Source organism: Diachasma alloeum, unplaced genomic scaffold (assembly GCF_001412515.2).
Source record: "Diachasma alloeum isolate Michigan unplaced genomic scaffold, Dall2.0 Dall_scaffold_00753, whole genome shotgun sequence".
Classification (NCBI taxonomy): domain Eukaryota; kingdom Metazoa; phylum Arthropoda; class Insecta; order Hymenoptera; family Braconidae; genus Diachasma; species Diachasma alloeum.
In genome coordinates, this window is record NW_021680883.1 from 218,123 (window position 1) to 235,950 (window position 17,828).

The 17,828-nt window shown below is 38.8% G+C and overlaps 2 protein-coding genes across 3 annotated transcripts; one reads left to right on the forward strand and one right to left on the reverse strand.

Annotated features, from left to right (window-relative positions):
- Positions 1-6,109: 6,109 nt before the first annotated feature.
- LOC107044495 (protein regulator of cytokinesis 1) lies at positions 6,110-10,202 on the reverse strand. The gene is made up of 3 exons (XM_015266393.1): positions 9,980-10,202; positions 9,583-9,715; positions 6,110-8,252 (listed from the first exon to the last, which is right to left on the reverse strand). Exons 1-3 carry the CDS (start codon positions 9,997-9,999, stop codon positions 6,441-6,443), a joined length of 1,965 nt encoding a protein of 654 aa, XP_015121879.1. The 5' UTR covers positions 10,000-10,202; the 3' UTR covers positions 6,110-6,440.
- Positions 10,203-10,575: 373 nt separating this feature from the next.
- LOC107044515 (importin subunit alpha-7) lies at positions 10,576-17,592 on the forward strand. 2 transcript variants are annotated; one of them, XM_015266426.1, is made up of 5 exons: positions 10,576-10,666; positions 11,046-11,252; positions 11,874-12,572; positions 15,865-16,354; positions 16,936-17,592. In XM_015266426.1, the coding sequence occupies exons 2-5, from the start codon at positions 11,046-11,048 to the stop codon at positions 17,130-17,132; spliced, it is 1,593 nt and encodes a 530-aa protein (XP_015121912.1). In that variant the 5' UTR covers positions 10,576-10,666; the 3' UTR covers positions 17,133-17,592. The 2 variants fall into 2 exon arrangements, with proteins under 2 accessions (XP_015121912.1, XP_015121913.1); XM_015266427.1 differs by having other exon boundaries at positions 11,877-12,572.
- The last annotated feature ends 236 nt before the right edge of the window (positions 17,593-17,828 follow it).

The window sequence follows — 17,828 nt, forward strand, 5'->3', positions numbered from 1 at the left end:
GGGGGGGGGGGGGGGGGGGGGGGTAATGTGGGAGGCCGAAGGAGATTGGGGAGATTTTGCTCTGCCAGGTGATGGTGGCCGTGATAAATTCATTCGAGGCCAATTACAAGTTGATATAACTTTCGAGGGATTGAGATTAATTTGTTTGCTGACAAAAAAATGAAAAAAATTCATCATGCTATTTTCTTTTTCTGTAGAAATTTACAGAAATATTGCTCGATTAAATTTGACATTAAATATCAGACGGTTGCGGCCGGGATTCGAACCCCAGTTGTCCGCGCGCTAGACAAGTAACTAATCTATTTTTCTCACGCACAATTCAGTGGCTTTACCTCTAGAAAAATCGATTATTTAGTCTCTTCAGCAGCCAAAGCAATTTGAAAAGGCAGAGACGAGAGACATCACGTCATTTTTATTCTCAAGTTTGACATTCGAGTCCAATTAAAAATTTGTGTAATCGACGAGGGTCGGGAATGAATTTTTCTGCTGACAAAAATCAAACCACTGAATTGGAATAATTTTTTTAATTCAGGAATCAATTGGATTCGAAAAGATGCTGAGACATCCCGTCGAAATTGGACCCCAGATTCATTCCCATAACTGCATCACGTACTCTAATTCGAAACGTGAGTACAAGGGGAGACAAAACATTTGGAGCGTAGGCTGTTCAGGTAATAAATTCACTTGCGATATATTTCTACGTGATCACGCACTCCGGGGAATTTATTAAATTTGATAAAGGGCCTAGGGTGTTTTTCTCGGGAATTTTCCTTATTCGGTTAATTGTCTCGATACATATCATAAGTCAAGGACTTACATCAGAAGTGATTCCATTTGGGGGAGAGGAGATTTTATCAATTTGTTTTTCTTTCCGGAGAATTAACAAATTAATTAGGTACGGAACTACTTTCATGTGATATCTTTCCCCGGAAAAACCATTAATTATGACATCCCTCCCCAAAGGAAACTCTTCACCCACTTCAGAAGCCTGAAAAGACGACGAAAAAAGGACAAAGTTATCGAAGAATATTGGATGTTTGCTCGTGGGATTGAAACGGGTAGAAAAATACGAGCCAGCCAGTTGAGTCTGTACGACAGACATTTACACCAATTTAGACGCTCTCTGGCACCACCGGTGTGTGCCCTCTCCGTCTCAATTAAACAATTACCGTTGGAAATTAACTCGAATTCCCACCGTTCTCGAAACCCGCATTGCTGGCAGCATGAATTATTGTTGGATATATTTTTTTCCATGTCCCACACGGACAATTCACCTAAGAGGTGATCAATTTTTCGGTGAGTGGGATGAATTTTTTGGGTTTACTGCGGGTCCGGCAATTGGGTTTGATGGACGTTATGATGATGCCCGCACACTTAATCAGTAGGAGTAGTCGGTATATATGGAGAGGAAATTTCTCCCCCACAATGGGAATTATTTATAATGAAAAAAAAATTTTTTGAAGATTTCGGTGGTGATGCGGCGAAACGGTCCAAGTCGATGAATTGTTTTCAATGAATATCTCGGAATCTAAGGCGGACAGCAAAATTTTCGTCATAACCTTTTTTGTAGAGCGAATTGAGAGCTGTGAAAAAGGTCATAACAAAAATTTCGCCATCTCTATTAGATTCGGAGATATTCTCCAAAATCTTAGTTGAAGTCGATTTTGACTGGTGGTCAGTTTTCAATGAATATCTCGGAATCTACGGCAGATAGCAAAATTTTCCTCATAACCTTTTTCGTAGGTCTCAATCCGCTCTACAAAAAAGGCTATGTCGAAAATTTCGCTATCTCCCTTAGATTCGGAGATATTCCTCAAAAACAGCCGAGAGCGAAGCCGACTTGAAACGTTTCACCCTATGTTAAGTAAAAAAATACGGAAAAACGTTTTGCGCAATAAAATTAATGTTCAGTATCGATTTATTTGCAAATAAGGGTCAGAGGGCCTACGACAAATTTTTAAAATAATTTTTTTTTCAACTTCCAGGAATTTTTTTCCTCTGAGTAATAATTATCTTTCAATAGAATTGGAATGAATCCAACGTCACCCGAAACTGCTGGTTGATACGAGCCACTAGAGAGGGTTGACAATAAAATGTATCAGGCATTTTAACCCTCCCCCCACGCAAACGAGATATTTAAACGCCCGGGATTTTCCTGCACGGGGACGAAATAGAGAGAAATGTCGAAATGAAACTAGGGGGGAGGGGGAGAGTCTGGCTATTGTACTCAGGTGTGAGGCGTGTGCAGCCACCGGGGGATGAGCGCACCCCGAGGGGGCAACAGGGGGATAGAAAGAAAGATATGACCAGAGGTGGATTTGCACACGCGGCACGAGCCACGGTATATGTACCTTTTCACAAAGGGGATGGAACAGATTGGAACCCATTCATTCATTCTTGTTTTTTTTAATATAAAAAAAATAAATACATCCCTTGGATAATTTTTTTGGTATTTCGGGGGCACAAAAGAGCGAATGAAAAATGTTACTATGTAAAATTGGGTGGGGCCTGTAATTTTTGGGATGAAAACGAGAGTTTTTGGTATTTCGGAAGCATAAAAGGGCAAGGAATTAGTAATTGCAGCTAATAAATTGGCAATTTGCTTCCGAATGGGTTTTCTTTTTTTAAATTAAAAGAGTGTTATCAATTTTTGAGCCACGACTAATTCCAATTTGATGACAATAAAATTTTTTGGAAAAATATCAATTTTTTCGAATCTTCATGAAAAATTGAATTTTGGTTGATGTCAATGAATAGAGCTTCCATCGGAAGAAATAAAAAAATGTTACTATGTAAAATCAGGTGGAGGTTCAATTTTTTGAGTGAAAACGGGAATTTTTGGTGGGGGAAGTAAACCAATTTGAGACGAGGGGAAGTAGCCAACGACTGATTCCAAGAAAAATCATGAAAAATCCCTCTTCCAGCCGCCCGATTATCCAAAACTACCCATGAGAAATTTCAGTTTCACGAATCATAAACATCATCACCGCCAATATAAATTCCCTATGAGGTAAAGAAAAGAATGCCACGCGTCGACCCTCATTGCCGTCCACAGACTTACCTTCACCACATTTTACTATTCTCCATTGTGCTACAGGGGAAACTCTCGTGCTTACTCACACAAAATCTCGTACGTGGGGAAGTTGGGTACCGGATGACTCACCCACGGTCGTCCATATGCATTGGCGTCACACACATCTCCATCCCCTCAGCCTCCGTCTCCCCCTGACCCCCTCCCCAGTCCCTCGAAAACCCACATAAAACGACGAATCGTAAAAAAAGCAATTAAACGAGAAAACCCACTTCCAAAAATTTTCTCAACGAATTGAGAACAAGTTGATATTCTAATTTCCCTATTCTCTTCTTCTATTTTTTTATGTCATAGCGCCATCATCAACGGAAATGTCATCAAAATTTTGCGTATTATTTCGTTCTGCTAAATAATTCTACATTCAGACCCTCTCAGGACTCGAATTCGTTTTCAGTCCGGGTTTAATCGAGGTTCAATCAAGGTTTAATCAGTGTATAGCCGGGATTTAATCAGGGCTTATTCAGGATTTAGCCAGAGTTTAACCCACGTTCTGTCAGAAGTTAGTCGGGACCACGAATCAATATGAATAAGTATTCAACATAATAGACTGCCACCTGAGTTTAATAGAGATAGAGATTTTTATCTAAAAAGCTCATGACGGTATTGTGTAACTCGATAAGCAATGACGCTGTTTTCACCATTTTTCAACTTGATTAAGAAGCCATTGAAATATACTTTTCAAGCCCTGATTTAATTCCTACTACTGATGATTCTTTCAGTAATCATGAAAAAACCGATTTTCTCTTTCAAATCGCGTAAACAATGTGCTGTACCTCAACAACCAATTGTGCGACCCCCACCTATTATGATAGAATCAAACGAGTGTTGTTATCAATTTTTGAGCCACGACTAATTCCATTTTGATGACAATTTTTTGAGCGATCGTTGAAAAATCGATTTTTGGAAAATATCAATTTTTTCAAATCTATGAAAAATTGAATTTTAATTTGTGTCAATGAATGGAGCTCATTAAAGTCTATATTCACGAGAAAAATAATGAAATTCGATTGATCCCTTGAGCACAAAAAATTGGAAAGACAATTTTTCGTGATTACAAAAGCCTCCATTCACACCCAAAAAATCCGAATAGTCAAATTTCCGTCGAGTGAATTTTCTACGTCAATGTGTGTGCCCGCACGTTTCATCAAATCCCGTTGCTCTCTCCCCCTGCGTCAATGTATATATTTACGGTGGCACATAGAAATAAGAAAGAGAGATAGGGAGGCCCCTGTATGACATCATTCCCCTCTCTCAAACGTTTCGTTTCGCTGGATGACTTCTGTCGCCTAACTCCACCAAAACACATCCCTCATGCTTCCTAGGGCTGCTCTATTCCGCCCCCCCCCCTCGCCCCCTCCGCCGCCCTCGTTTTTCCCCTTTTACCTTTAATCTTTATCAATCCATTCGAGCATCCAAAGTCCGAATAGAACGAAAACGGACGCTGTCCTGCATTACTCACGACTGATAGCCCTCACCCGTGCTCCTCCGACCCTCCGTATCTATGACTTTCACTCTGTTTTTCTTTCTTTTAGTTCAGGAAATTGAGACGTTTGTGATAATTATAGACTCTATGAGATCATTGTGGGTTTTATTTTTTTATTTCATTTGATTTGTCATGTTTTTGGCTTTAGTTTTTTTATAAATTTTTTTTTATAAAATGGGATCATAAGAAGGGTCGCGAGGGTCGAAGGTTTTTGTGCTTTCAGGGTCCAGCGTGATGCAAAAATGTTACATATGTAAGGGTCACGAGGGTCTGGTGTGACGTTAAAACGTTACGCATGTCGTAAAAACCTTTCGCGTTTTCATAAAAACGTTACGCGGAACAAAAAAACCGTTACGCGAAACAAAAAAACGTTACGCGAAACAAGAAAAAGGTTACGCGAAACAGGAAAACGTTACGCGGAATAGAAAAACGTTACGCGAAACAAGAAAAAGGTTACGCGAAACAGGAAAACGTTACGCGGAATAGAAAAACGTTACGCGAAACAAGAAAAAGGTTACGCGAAACAGAAAAAGGTTACGCGTGACAGAAAAACGTTACATATTGAAGGTAAAGGGGCCCTTGAGTGACGTTAAAACGTTTCGCCTGTCGTAAAAACGTCACGCGTGACAGAAAAACGTTAAATTTTTCAAGGGTCACAAGGTTCTAGTGCGAAATAAAACCATAAAATGTTGCGTTTGTCGTAAAAACGTTACGCGTGGCAGAAAAACATTACATTGATTTCGCCAGAATTGTTTTAAATTCAATGAAAAAATTCAGCATTTAATTGAAAATTCTCATTTAAACGTTTAATTTCACGTATCGATAATTGAATTGTAGCGTCAAATGTCGGAGAAAAATGTCAAAAAACATTTTCTGTTGTGAATTATTTCCGCAGTAGGGAAAGATCTCGAGTAGATCCGGCATTCGAAAAGAGCTTGGAAATGCCCCCGAAAAGTCAATGGCGTATCGACTTTTTCGGAACAATGGAGTTGAGGAATTGGAGGAAGATGATTAGAGGGGTGCGCTGAGATCCTGAAATCTCGAGGTAAACCTGACAGGTGGGTGGAGTCCACGGGAATACTTGGGTGAGCACACCTCAGGCCACACCTACTATCGATCATTTCTCCTTCAACATGTTTTTTCCTACCTGCCCGGTATTGCCGCGGGTGCTGCTCGGGGCGAGTTACGATCATTGAAGGCGCGTGGGAAAAGGCAAACGTATGAAGACAAGTGGGAAATTGCTCTTGTCACAACATTGCCAATATATTTTGCTGATAAATTAGTAATTTCCTTCCGAATGGAATTTCTTTACCAAAATTGTTATACCGACATTTTTTTGTAGAAAAAAAAAACCCGAAGGAAAAATGTCTACAAAATTTTGGTATTTCACGAGTGAAGTAAATTTTCAAATAAATTCATTTTGTGAATTTATCTCTCAATAACTCTGACTGATTCGTTGCCCACCGGACATTGACTTTCCGTCGAAACAGCTCAATCTCGATAAAAACAGCAATAGAATAATTAAAATGAAGGCATTCGTCAATCGATAAGCATTTATTGCATCAGGGAATCTATTTACAAGGCCGGACACTCCAGGATAAAGAAGTAGGTCACGACGACACCAACAGGACTAATAACAACAGATATTAATTTCCCTCCCCACTTCCCCCAAAAATAAATGCAAAATAATAATCACCGATCCCAAACTCTCGTGCGGATTCTACAATAAAATATGTTAGTTGCCCCTAATAAAGAATAAAAAGCATAAATAAAAATAATAAAACAAAAATCATCGAAATGAGTTACTGGACGTTAATTACTCTACGCAATCTTAATCAATAACGTAAATTCGTCGAACCCCTCACCCTACAATTTCAGGTGAGAAAGCCCATTGGCAGGTGCAGTAGTGAGTCTCGGAGTGCTGGTGATCCTGGGACTCCTGGAAGGCCTGCGAGGGCCCGACTTCGGAGTGATGTGAGGAGTGCTAGATGAGACCAAGTGCTTCCTCAGAGGTTTCACCGGGGTCTTGACAGGTGTCTTCATCTTCTTCCCCTCACCACGAGCATTCTTCAGCAGTTGATCAGACAGCAAAGTGCTCCTGAGCTCATTTCTGCTGGAGATGTGCTCCTGAAAGACCTCGTAAGGCTGAACATTCAAGGTGTCATTGGAGGCATCCGACACGACGATCTTCGGGGTCTTCCTCCTCCTGGGGCTGTCTCTATTGAAAGAATTTGATAAAATTCTTCTCGCAACTTTGCCACTCCTCCTGATCTTGGACCCACAGGCGAGAGTGGGTCTGGCCTTCTCACTCTGCACCAGACGTTTCTTGTTCCCAGTCACCACTGGTGACTTGTCCATCGGCAGCTTTCGTTTAACAGACGTCTGAATGCCCCTCATGCTGACCGCAGTGGTGAGATTTTTCCGAGAGGCGCTCAGGGGTGTCTTCTTGGCTGATTTCTTCTCGTCCTTGGCTTTGGCCCTAGCCAGCCTCAAGTTCTCCTTCTCCGTGTTGCACCTCTCGGTCTCCCGCTGGATGTACTCATCGAAGGTGAGCCCATCGAACAAGAAAGGCCCCTCACTCTTGGCACTGAACTCGTCCAGAAGTTCCCTGAGTTTGGCCTCCGCCTTGGGCAGATTCTTCGTTATCAATTTCCTCGTCTTCTCCTCCTCCAGCAGCTGTCCCCCTCGATTATTCAGCCTGTTGGGGTCCTCGGACTTGAGCTCTAGCTCCGCCATCCTCTGGAGCATCTCCTCGTACTGATTGAAGAGCTCCAGGATCTTCTCGTTTCGCTGGTAGAACCTCTTCAGCTCCTCCAGCTCCAATTCGTGGAGTTTCAGCACCTCCTCCGAGTAGTTCTGGTAATGGTAAGCCTTGAAGGCACTCCTCTGCTCCTCACCGAACTTGCAGGCGTCCCAGAGCTCCCTGATGTCCTCCCTGATCTTCTCCACGTACTTTCCAATGTTCTTCATCCTGATTTCCTTGCACTTTTTAATCTCCTTGTTCAGGAGGGAAATTGTGGCTGCGTCACAGCCTGAGTTCTTCTCCAGGAAGTCTTCGTAGTCTGTCTGGGGCACCCCCAGGTACACCAGCAGGGCCAGCAGCTCCTGGCGCTTGCTCTCAGCTGTCTCCTTCGCCGAGGACAACTTCTCCAGCATCTCGTCACGCAATTTATCGAGCTTCTCCATGTTCGAGGGACTGAAGACGAAGTTGTGGTGATCGTTTAACACCAGACGCTGGAAGTCCAGCTTTGGGGAGTAGCCCAGTTCCTCCATCATATTCACTATCTCCAGTCTCACCTCCTTGAAGACTGTCTTCAGGCGAAGCATCTCGGCTTCTTGGCTGGAGATGTAGACCTCGAACTTCTGGAGCTGATCCTCCGAGGGAATTGTGCTCTCCAGACCCACCGGTTTGGACCCCATCACTGCGCAGATTTCGCTCTCTTTGGAGAGGAGGTCCTGCAGGTGGCAGACACGAGACTCCTTTATCTCTTCCAGGTCCTCCAACTGCTGTCGCAGGTGCCTCTCGGCGTCCAGCAGCGCTGCGTCCTCCCAGTCCAGGTCCACCTCGGTTTGGAGCTCTCTGCTGAGGGCTTGCAGCTTCTGCGTTGTGGTCTCGATGCTCTTCAGAAGGTTCGACTTTCGTTGCTTCGTTTCGGAGAGCATCTCCGACCAGAGGGACTGGGGGAGAGATTTCTTTTTATTTGGGAACTCTTGAGAATGCCCCGAGGGCGAGGGAGAGGTCGTGCAGGTTTCGTACATAATTTTTTAGAGAAAAATTAGTAGGGGAGGGCAGGGCACAAGGGAATAGGGGACGGTGGGGCAAAATGAAACAGCAAGAAAATCTTGTGATCTAAGGGAGATAGGACGATTTTCATGAAGACCTTTTTTGTAGAGAATTTTACGAGCTACAAAAAAGGTCCTTTTCAAAAATGTCCTATCTCCTTTAGATGACGAGATTTTCCCACTGTTTCATTTTGCCCCATGCTCCCCCACCATTCTTGCAATATCAATAGTTTCAAGCTGAATATCATTATAATTCGGGGTCATTTTTTAATCGATTATCGTAATTTGGTTTGCGGGGCAAAATGGGGTAGTTGAAAATTCGAAAAATACTGAAAATTGGTATTAATTTAGGTAAAAGTCCTAAATTTCACAGAGAAAAATAATATTGCCGCTTTTGTTTTTAACAGTTTTTTATCAATATCTAGTTTTGAATATTTTCAGTTTTTAAATTTTTCAACTAGATTGCATGGCAAAACTTTGACAAAATTCATACCCAGTCAGTACTATTTAAATTAAATTTCGAAAAATATTGATATTTTTTCAAACATTTCTCTCTTATAAATAAATAATAAAACTTGTCTGCTAAACTGTGGATTATTTTTTATGAGGTGTCAAAAAAATTCTTGATTTTTTCACATCTAATGCAAAAAAAATCAGATTTTAATTTTTGATTACAATGGAAATGTTGATTTTCACATGAGACACTGGGTTAAATCCTAGTTTTTAAACATTTCTTCTTTGACAAACCAAAACGATAATTAAATTGAGAAAAAAATTAAAATTCCGAATCTAATCGAGTTTTCTGCAATTTTTTTGCAGTTTTCAATAATCTTTGAATTTACCGTAAGGGTAGAGCTACTTTAGGCAGAAACTACGGAGTGTTTTGTAATGTTTTTGATACATCACAGAATTTTAATAGACAATTGTTCGATGCTTTCTGGAATTGGTCTGGATTCGTCTTGGGAACGAGTGAAATATCAAGCAAAATCTCTTGTAGATGAGAAAATTCCCAATGAAAACTGCCTCTTGAAATATTTCTCGTTTTTATTAAGATGATCTAGTGCTCCATATGATTGATTATTTATACTTTACTGTTTAATAAACTGAATTAAATTTTTATCGACTGTCAAGATAATTCCATAATTATCATGACGTGGAAGAATTTCAGTTGTGAATTTCTGACTGAAATTTGACTGAAACGTATCGAAAAAAAAATCCTGCTCACCTGATGATGTCCAACAATAGCATTCTCGAATTTTTTTTGTGTGTCAGCATCAAACCCCACGACCTCCCACTCCTTATAAAACTCTGGAATGGTCTCCCTCAGTCCCTGTATGATTTCCTCGATCAACTCCTCTCTGAAGGCAATCCCAAAGCATAAAAATCATCAAAACCCATTCAATAAAGCCGTAAACTCCCACCAGTAAACAATTAATTCCATAAAAACGAAACGAATCAACAGTATTTACGATCACCCCCTGAAAATTCCCCACCCCACGGCTAATTCCTCCTCAAAATGTGACGACAACCCCTTCAAACATGAATTAAAAAGAAAAAAAAATCATGAAAACATGAGAAAAAACTCCTGTCGTCCGCCAAAAGGACCTGTCCCCCCGACTTACCCCTGCTGATTCCCAGCCATGATGTCGAGCCCCTCGAAATCCAAGAAAAATCAGTCCCAAGTCATAAACCCCCTGAACTACATAAATAACTTCACTCCACAAATTCCTGAACTAAAAATCATCAACAAAGTCTTCCAAAACCTTAAAAAAACCACTCAAGCACTCGATAAAACTGATGGCGTGATCCTCCCGATTCCGTAAACTGCCAGACATGGACGTTATTCTTTTGAATTCGAAGCTCCCCGGTGATTGGTCAATCCTTTCCCCTTTCCCACTTCCTCGAAGGTTGCAACGCTTCCAGACGACGAAAACCTCTCAATTTTTCGACTTTCCAGCGCCACCTGCGCCTCAAGCCCTAAACTTCCGTTAATTTTCCCCTCGATAACCGTTCAACCGAGTGTCTCCCCAAAATTCAGACCCTTTAGGACCCTCGAGCCCCCAAAAAAATCCCTCTCACCCCCCAAACCCCCAAAATCATCGAAATTCGCCCTTTAACCTAAAAAAAACTCACTAAAACCGAAAAATAATCAAATTTAATTGTTGAAATCCTCGTGAGAGGGCTAATCTCCCAAAGCACGAACCAATTACGTCGAAAAGTGCATGTAGTGGTGCCAGTGGAGATCAGTGGAGATCCTCTTCATGATATATCACCCTCAAATACGACAGGGTTTGGATTAAATCGCAATTGTGAGTAGAAAAGCCTCATTTTTCCCTCAAAAAACCCCTCTAAAATCGAAAACAGCCCCAGAAAAGTGGCGCAAGCCCCTGCTCCCAGGTAATTCTGCTGGAGTAATTGTCCATCGATGTCAGTCCCATGGTCCCAATTCCAATCACCAAAATGTCCAGTTTTTTTTTTCGCGAATGCATCGATGATTACGCCCACGCATTTTCCATGGAATTCCATTTGTCGATCGTTTTATCGGGGATTTGGCTGTTGTTTTGGGCCCCTGGGGGTGGTATTGCGTTTGAGGGGAGCCTAGGGTGGACATAACCCCTTTTTTGCGGTGGGGATCGGTGGAAGGGTCGCCTGGGAGTCGTTACTCAAGGGTTTCGGTGGTTTTTGCAGATGTCTAGTGGACCTCAGCATAAATATCGGTACAAAAACGTCGGCCTGGACTCCCAGGAGCTGCGGCGACGACGGGAGGAAGAGGGTGTGCAATTGCGCAAGCAAAAACGTGAACAGCAACTGTCAAAGAGGCGCAATGTGCCGACTATTGTTGCTGATGATGAAACTGTCTCCAGCACTGATGAGTATCCAACACCAGCGGCTTTGGTGAGGGCTTTTATGGGTCTTATTTTTTTTTATTGGGTGATTCTAGTATTTTCGATCGTCAAGATGTCGAGTAAATTGAGGAGATCATTTTGAAAAAACATTATGAATATTCAGGTCTTTAAATTACATTTTCCACAGAAGTGTTATTTTTTTATTTTTAGTTTTATTTTTTTAGACATTTGTTGTTTATAGAAAAATAATTGGAATCGTTTAAACTTTCGAAAAACTCAATTTTTTAGACATGAAATCGATTTCTGGTAAAATTTTGAATATGAATGAATTTTTTTTTATTTCTACAGAAAATGATTTTTAGAGAAAATCTTGAGACGTTTTTCTTCTTTAATTCAATTATCCCCAGAAAATAATTAACAATAATTTCCTAATCAATAAAAATAACTATTAAAATTTTGGTATTAAATTCAGGAAGAATTCACTAAATCATTCTGTTGAATACTCAATAATTTCGCCGACAAAAGTTTAAAAAATGATCTAAATTAAATTTCTCAAAATAAAAACCCCCAGTTAACGAACTAAACTCATGTCTTCCCCAATGAAAAATAATTCTAAATAAAGTAAAAATAACTAAAAAAATATTGATAGAACTGAAATGTACTGTTCCAGCAGCAGCCAGTGATAACAAAAGAGATGGTGGAAGCCCTCTACAGTGAAAACGTGGAGGAGCAAGTGGCAGCAACTCAAAGATTCCGAAAGCTGCTGTCACGCGAGCCAAATCCCCCAATTGACGAGGTCATTCAGACCGGAATAGTTCCACGTTTCGTTGAATTTCTGAAGAACGACACAAACTGCACACTACAGTTCGAGGCAGCATGGGCCCTGACGAACATAGCGAGTGGCACATCACCCCAGACACACATGGTGATCGAGGCAGGGGCTGTGCCCACTTTCATAGCCCTGTTGGGCTCCAACTACGAGGACGTCCAGGAGCAGGCTGTCTGGGCACTGGGGAATATCGCTGGTGACAGTCCAGTGTGTCGTGATCACATACTCAACAATGGAATTCTCCCTCCCCTGCTTCAGCTGTTGTCGAAGACGACGAGACTATCGATGACGAGAAATGCCGTCTGGGCACTGTCGAACCTCTGCAGGGGCAAGACTCCACCCCCTGTGTTCCCCAAAGTGTCACCATGCCTGCCGATACTAGCACATTTACTGAATCACTCGGACTTTGATGTACTCGCTGACGCCTGCTGGGCTCTTTCGTATCTCAGCGACGGCCCCAATGAGAAGATTCAGGCGGTCATCGATGCTGGGGTGTGTCGACGTCTTGTCGAGTTACTCATGCACGAGCAGAATAATGTGGTATGTCTTTGTGAACGAATAATAATTAGTAAATAGTGTTTGGTGGGCGTGAAGGGCTGGGCGAATTTTTTTCAGGGGATATGTCGAAGTATCTTGGAGACGAGGGCATTTACGGGAAAATTTCAAATGACATTTTTTGCGGGGAATTTTGTATGCTACAAAAATGGTCTTCTGACATTTTTTGATAAATTTCATCGTTTTGGAGATTTTTAGAGGTTTTTAAACAACGAATTTTTGTGATTTTTCTGTCATTTTGTTTTAGTTGTTTAGTTCATTGGAAATTTCAGTATTTTGGGGCCATTACCTTATTTATAATAAATAAATATAAATATCGTGACGATCTATTATTTCTACGATTTATTATTTATAGTGAATTTTTTTCAGGGGGAATTTCGAAAAATCTTAGAAACGACGGCATTTACGGGAAAATTTCAAATGACATTTTTCGTGGGGAATTTTGTATGCTACAAAAATGGTCTTCTGACATTTTTTGATAGATTTCATCGTTTTGGAGATTTTTAGAGGTTTTTAAAAAACGAATTTTTGTGATTTTTCTGTCATTTTGTTTTAGTTGTTTAGTTCATTGGAAATTTCAGTATTTTGGGGCCATTATCTTATTTATGATAAATACATATAAATATCGTGACGATCTATTATTTCTACGATTTATTATTTATAGTGAATTTTTTTCAGGGGGAATTTCGAAAAATCTTAGAAACGACGGCATTTACGGGAAAATTTCAAATGACATTTTTCGTGGGGAATTTTGTATGCTACAAAAATGGTCTTCTGACATTTTTTGATAGATTTCATCGTTTTGGAGATTTTTAGAGGTTTTTAAAAAACGAATTTTTGTGATTTTTCTGTCATTTTGTTTTAGTTGTTTAGTTCATTGGAAATTTCAGTATTTTGGGGCCATTATCTTATTTATGATAAATACATATAAATATCGTGACGATCTATTATTTCTACGATTTATTATTTATAGTGAATTTTTTTCAGGGGGAATTTCGAAAAATCTTAGAAACGACGGCATTTACGGGAAAATTTCAAATGACATTTTTCGTGGGGAATTTTGTATGCTACAAAAATGGTCTTCTGACATTTTTTGATAGATTTCATCGTTTTGGAGATTTTTAGAGGTTTTTAAAAAACGAATTTTTGTGATTTTTCTGTCATTTTGTTTTAGTTGTTTAGTTCATTGGAAATTTCAGTATTTTGGGGCCATTATCTTATTTATGATAAATACATATAAATATCGTGACGATCTATTATTTCTACGATTTATTATTTATAGTGAATTTTTTTCAGGGAGAATTTCGAAAAATCTCAGAAACGACGGCATTTACGGGAAAATTTCAAATGATATTTTTCGTGGGGAATTTTGTATGCTACAAAAATGGTCTTCTGACATTTTTTGATAGATTTCATCGTTTTGGAGATTTTTAGAGGTTTTTAAAAAACGAATTTTTGTGATTTTTCTGTCATTTTGTTTTAGTTGTTTAGTTCATTGGAAATTTCAGTATTTTGGGGCCATTATCTTATTTATGATAAATACATATAAATATCGTGACGATCTATTATTTCTACGATTTATTATTTATAGTGAATTTTTTTCAGGGGGAATTTCGAAAAATCTTAGAAACGACGGCATTTACGGGAAAATTTCAAATGACATTTTTCGTGGGGAATTTTGTATGCTACAGAAATGGTCTTCTGACATTTTTTGATAGATTTCATCGTTTTGAAGATTTTTAGTGGTTTTTAAAAAACGAATTTTTGTGATTTTTCTGTCATTTTGTTTTAGGTGTTTAGTTCATTGGAAATTTCAGTATTTTGGGGCCATTATCTTATTTATGATAAATAAATATAAATATCGTGACGATCTATTATTTCTACGATTTATTATTTATAGTGAATTTTTTTCAGGGGGAATTTCGAAAAATCTTAGAAACGACGGCATTTACGGGAAAATTTCAAATGACATTTTTCGTGGGGAATTTTGTATGCTACAAAAATGGTCTTCTGACATTTTTTGATAAATTTCATCGTTTTGGAGATTTTTAGAGGTTTTTAAAAAACGAATTTTTGTGATTTTTCTGTCATTTTGTTTTAGGTGTTTAGTTCATTGGAAATTTCAGTATTTTGGGGCCATTATCTTATTTATGATAAATAAATATAAATATCGTGACGATCTATTATTTCTACGATTTATTATTTATAGTGAATTTTTTTCAGGGGGAATTTCGAAAAATCTTAGAAACGACGGCATTTACGGGAAAATTTCAAATGACATTTTTCGTGGGGAATTTTGTATGCTACAAAAATGGTCTTCTGACATTTTTTGATAAATTTCATCGTTTTGGAGATTTTTAGAGGTTTTTAAAAAACGAATTTTTGTGATTTTTCTGTCATTTTGTTTTAGTTGTTTAGTTCATTGGAAATTTCAGTATTTTGGGGCCATTATCTTATTTATGATAAATAAATATAAATATCGTGACGATCTATTATTTCTACGATTTATTATTTATAGTGAATTTTTTTCAGGGGGAATTTCGAAAAATCTTAGAAACGACGGCATTTACGGGAAAATTTCAAATGACATTTTTTGTGGGGAATTTTGTATGCTACAAAAATGGTCTTCTGACATTTTTTGATAGATTTCATCGTTTTGGAGATTTTTAGAGGTTTTTAAAAAACGAATTTGAATGATTTTTCTGTCATTTTGTTTTAGTTGCTTATTTAATCGGAAATTTTATTATATTGGGGATGTTTTCATTACAAATTTTGTGTCTATTATATTAAAAATGATTGATGTCATGACAAACTATTATTTCTTATTCTATTCTTCTGAAAATGTTGATTTTTTGATGGAATTATTGGCTGTAGAAGAATTGTTGTTGAATTTTTTGCAGATGACATAGCGAAATATCTGCAAGTTTAGTGAATTTATGGGAAAATATCAGAAGAGATTTTTTGTAGAGAATTTTGTAGGCTACAAAACTATTCTTATGCCATTTTTCGATAAATTTCATGGTTTTCGAGATATTTCACGTTTTCTGAAGAAAGAAATTCAGAAGTAGAATTATTTGGCAGATCGAAATAATACGCAAAATTTCGATGACATTTCGATTGATGACGGCACTACGACACGAATTTTGAAATAAGAATTAAAAAAATAAAATCCATTCGAGAACAACTTCCTAATTTATTAGCAACAATAGCCATAGTCATAAAAACGCAACTATCGACTTCTTTTTTCTCTCAAAAATAATGTTTTATGACGCTTCAGGTCAGTGCTGCACTGAGAGCAGTTGGCAATATCGTAACAGGTGACGACGTCCAGACCCAAGTGGTCTTAAACTGTTCAGCACTTCCCTGTCTCCTCCATCTCCTCAGTTCGTCACGTGAGAGTGTGAGGAAAGAGGCATGCTGGACAGTCTCAAACATCACAGCTGGCAATGCCCAGCAAATCCAGGCTGTAATCGACGCCAATATCTTCCCAGTGCTAATAGAAATCCTGGGTAAGGCAGAGTTCAAGACGAGGAAGGAGGCTGCCTGGGCCATCACCAATGCCACCAGTGGGGGAACGCCCGAACAGATTCGGTATCTGGTGCGTCATGGCTGTATCCAGCCGCTCTGTGATCTACTCACTGTTATGGATCCTAAGATCGTTCAGGTCGCACTCAATGGACTCGAGAACATTCTCAGACTTGGGGAACAGGATGCTAATATTCATAATGGAGTTAATCCTTATACGGTTAATATCGAGGAGTGTTATGGTGAGTTTTCAATTTTTTTTAAATTTTTAATTCATAAATTATCTTTTTGCTTTAAATTTTTCGGATTTTTCAATTTTTTAAATCAGATTCTTACATTTGGAATATATTAGATAATTATTGGTACTATTAAGAATATTTTTGGGACTCCTTTGACTTGAAAACAACAATATTATTCATTTATTCGTTTATTTTGTATTTCTTCGTGTTTAAAATTTAATTATCTCGGTAAAGAGTCACTCTAGGAAAAAATGTCACTAGATATTTTACGTGGGGAATTCAATTTTCTAAAAAAAATCCTTATGCTATTTTTTCGTAACTCCTTTCATTCTCAAGATAACTTGAAAATTAGCAAAATGTCAAATTTGCCAGACTGCATTCCTTCCACAAATCGCCTTTTTAAACACTGAATTATCTCAATAACGAGTGCCTCAACGAAAAAATGCCTCAAGACATTTTTTTTAGAAAATTCTTTCCTCTGCAAAAAGTTCTCATGAAATTTTCTCGTAAACCCATTTGTTCTCGAAATAATCCCCCAATTAAAACCTATAATTGAGTAACAATTGATGGATTTTCATTCTCAGGCCTAGACAAAATCGAATTTCTCCAGTCCCACCAAAACATGGAGATCTATCAAAAAGCATTTGACATAATTGAGCGTTACTTCGGCTCCGAGGAGGAGGACACGAAAATTGCGCCAGAAGTTGACTCCCAGGGCCAGCAGTTCCAATTCTGCACCCCAGACTCATCACAAATGCCAGTCCAGAATTTTCAGTTCTAGATGAACTCACTGAACCACCGGTGGGCCGTGCATTATAACCGCTTATGCTACGAAAATGCCCCTCCCCTCGCCCCAAAGAGCAGCAGAAAATTCCGATAAGAAAAATAATTAGCAAAGCCCCGGGGAATCGATTGTTGAGTGAAATAACCGATGATTAAATTTTATTTTCACGCTTTCTGTTGCATGGGACTTCATTGTGGCTCTCGTTGACTTGTTCAAGACCTAAAGAACGAATCAAGTATGAAATAACGATTCATCCATCTTTTATCGCATTCAGAATTTACTTCGGAGGTGAAAAAAAATGACATCTAATGTGAAACACTTTCTTAACAAACTCCAGTCTTTTTGTTATCGATTTATTTCTCTCTCCTTCCTTGTCTCAGCCAAAATGTTATTGTATAGGCTCCACAGTAATGCGGACTATCTAGATCCTAATACAATACGTCAGATTGTACAATGACAAGTGGTTTTTTTTTTTCATTATGATTATAGTTTTGTTTATTTTATTGATATTTTTTTTTCTCGCTAGTTTATGATGTTTCACCTATTTTATTTTGCAGAGGGTGTAATTTAGGAGTTAACGACAAAGTTTAACGTTTAGTGCTTAAGTAGGATGTAAAATGGAATTAACGAGAATCGACGGATTATTACGGACGGTGCGAGACGTCACTGACTGATTTTATGGATTAGGGGGTG

Bases quoted from the DNA above. Each gene is read 5' to 3' on its own strand.
- LOC107044495 (XM_015266393.1), bottom strand. From the start codon at position 9,999: ATGGCTGGGAATCAGCAGGG. The intron at 9,716-9,979 runs GTAAGTCGGGGG...GATTGCCTTCAG, and splicing joins ATGGCTGGGAATCAGCAGGG to AGAGGAGTTGATCGAGGAAA. The intron at 8,253-9,582 runs GTGAGCAGGATT...TCTCTCCCCCAG, and splicing joins CTATTGTTGGACATCATCAG to TCCCTCTGGTCGGAGATGCT.
- LOC107044515 (XM_015266426.1), top strand. From the start codon at position 11,046: ATGTCTAGTGGACCTCAGCATAAATATCGGTACAAAAACGTCGGCCTG. The intron at 11,253-11,873 runs GTGAGGGCTTTT...GTACTGTTCCAG, and splicing joins ATCCAACACCAGCGGCTTTG to CAGCAGCCAGTGATAACAAA. The intron at 12,573-15,864 runs GTATGTCTTTGT...ATGACGCTTCAG, and splicing joins TGCACGAGCAGAATAATGTG to GTCAGTGCTGCACTGAGAGC.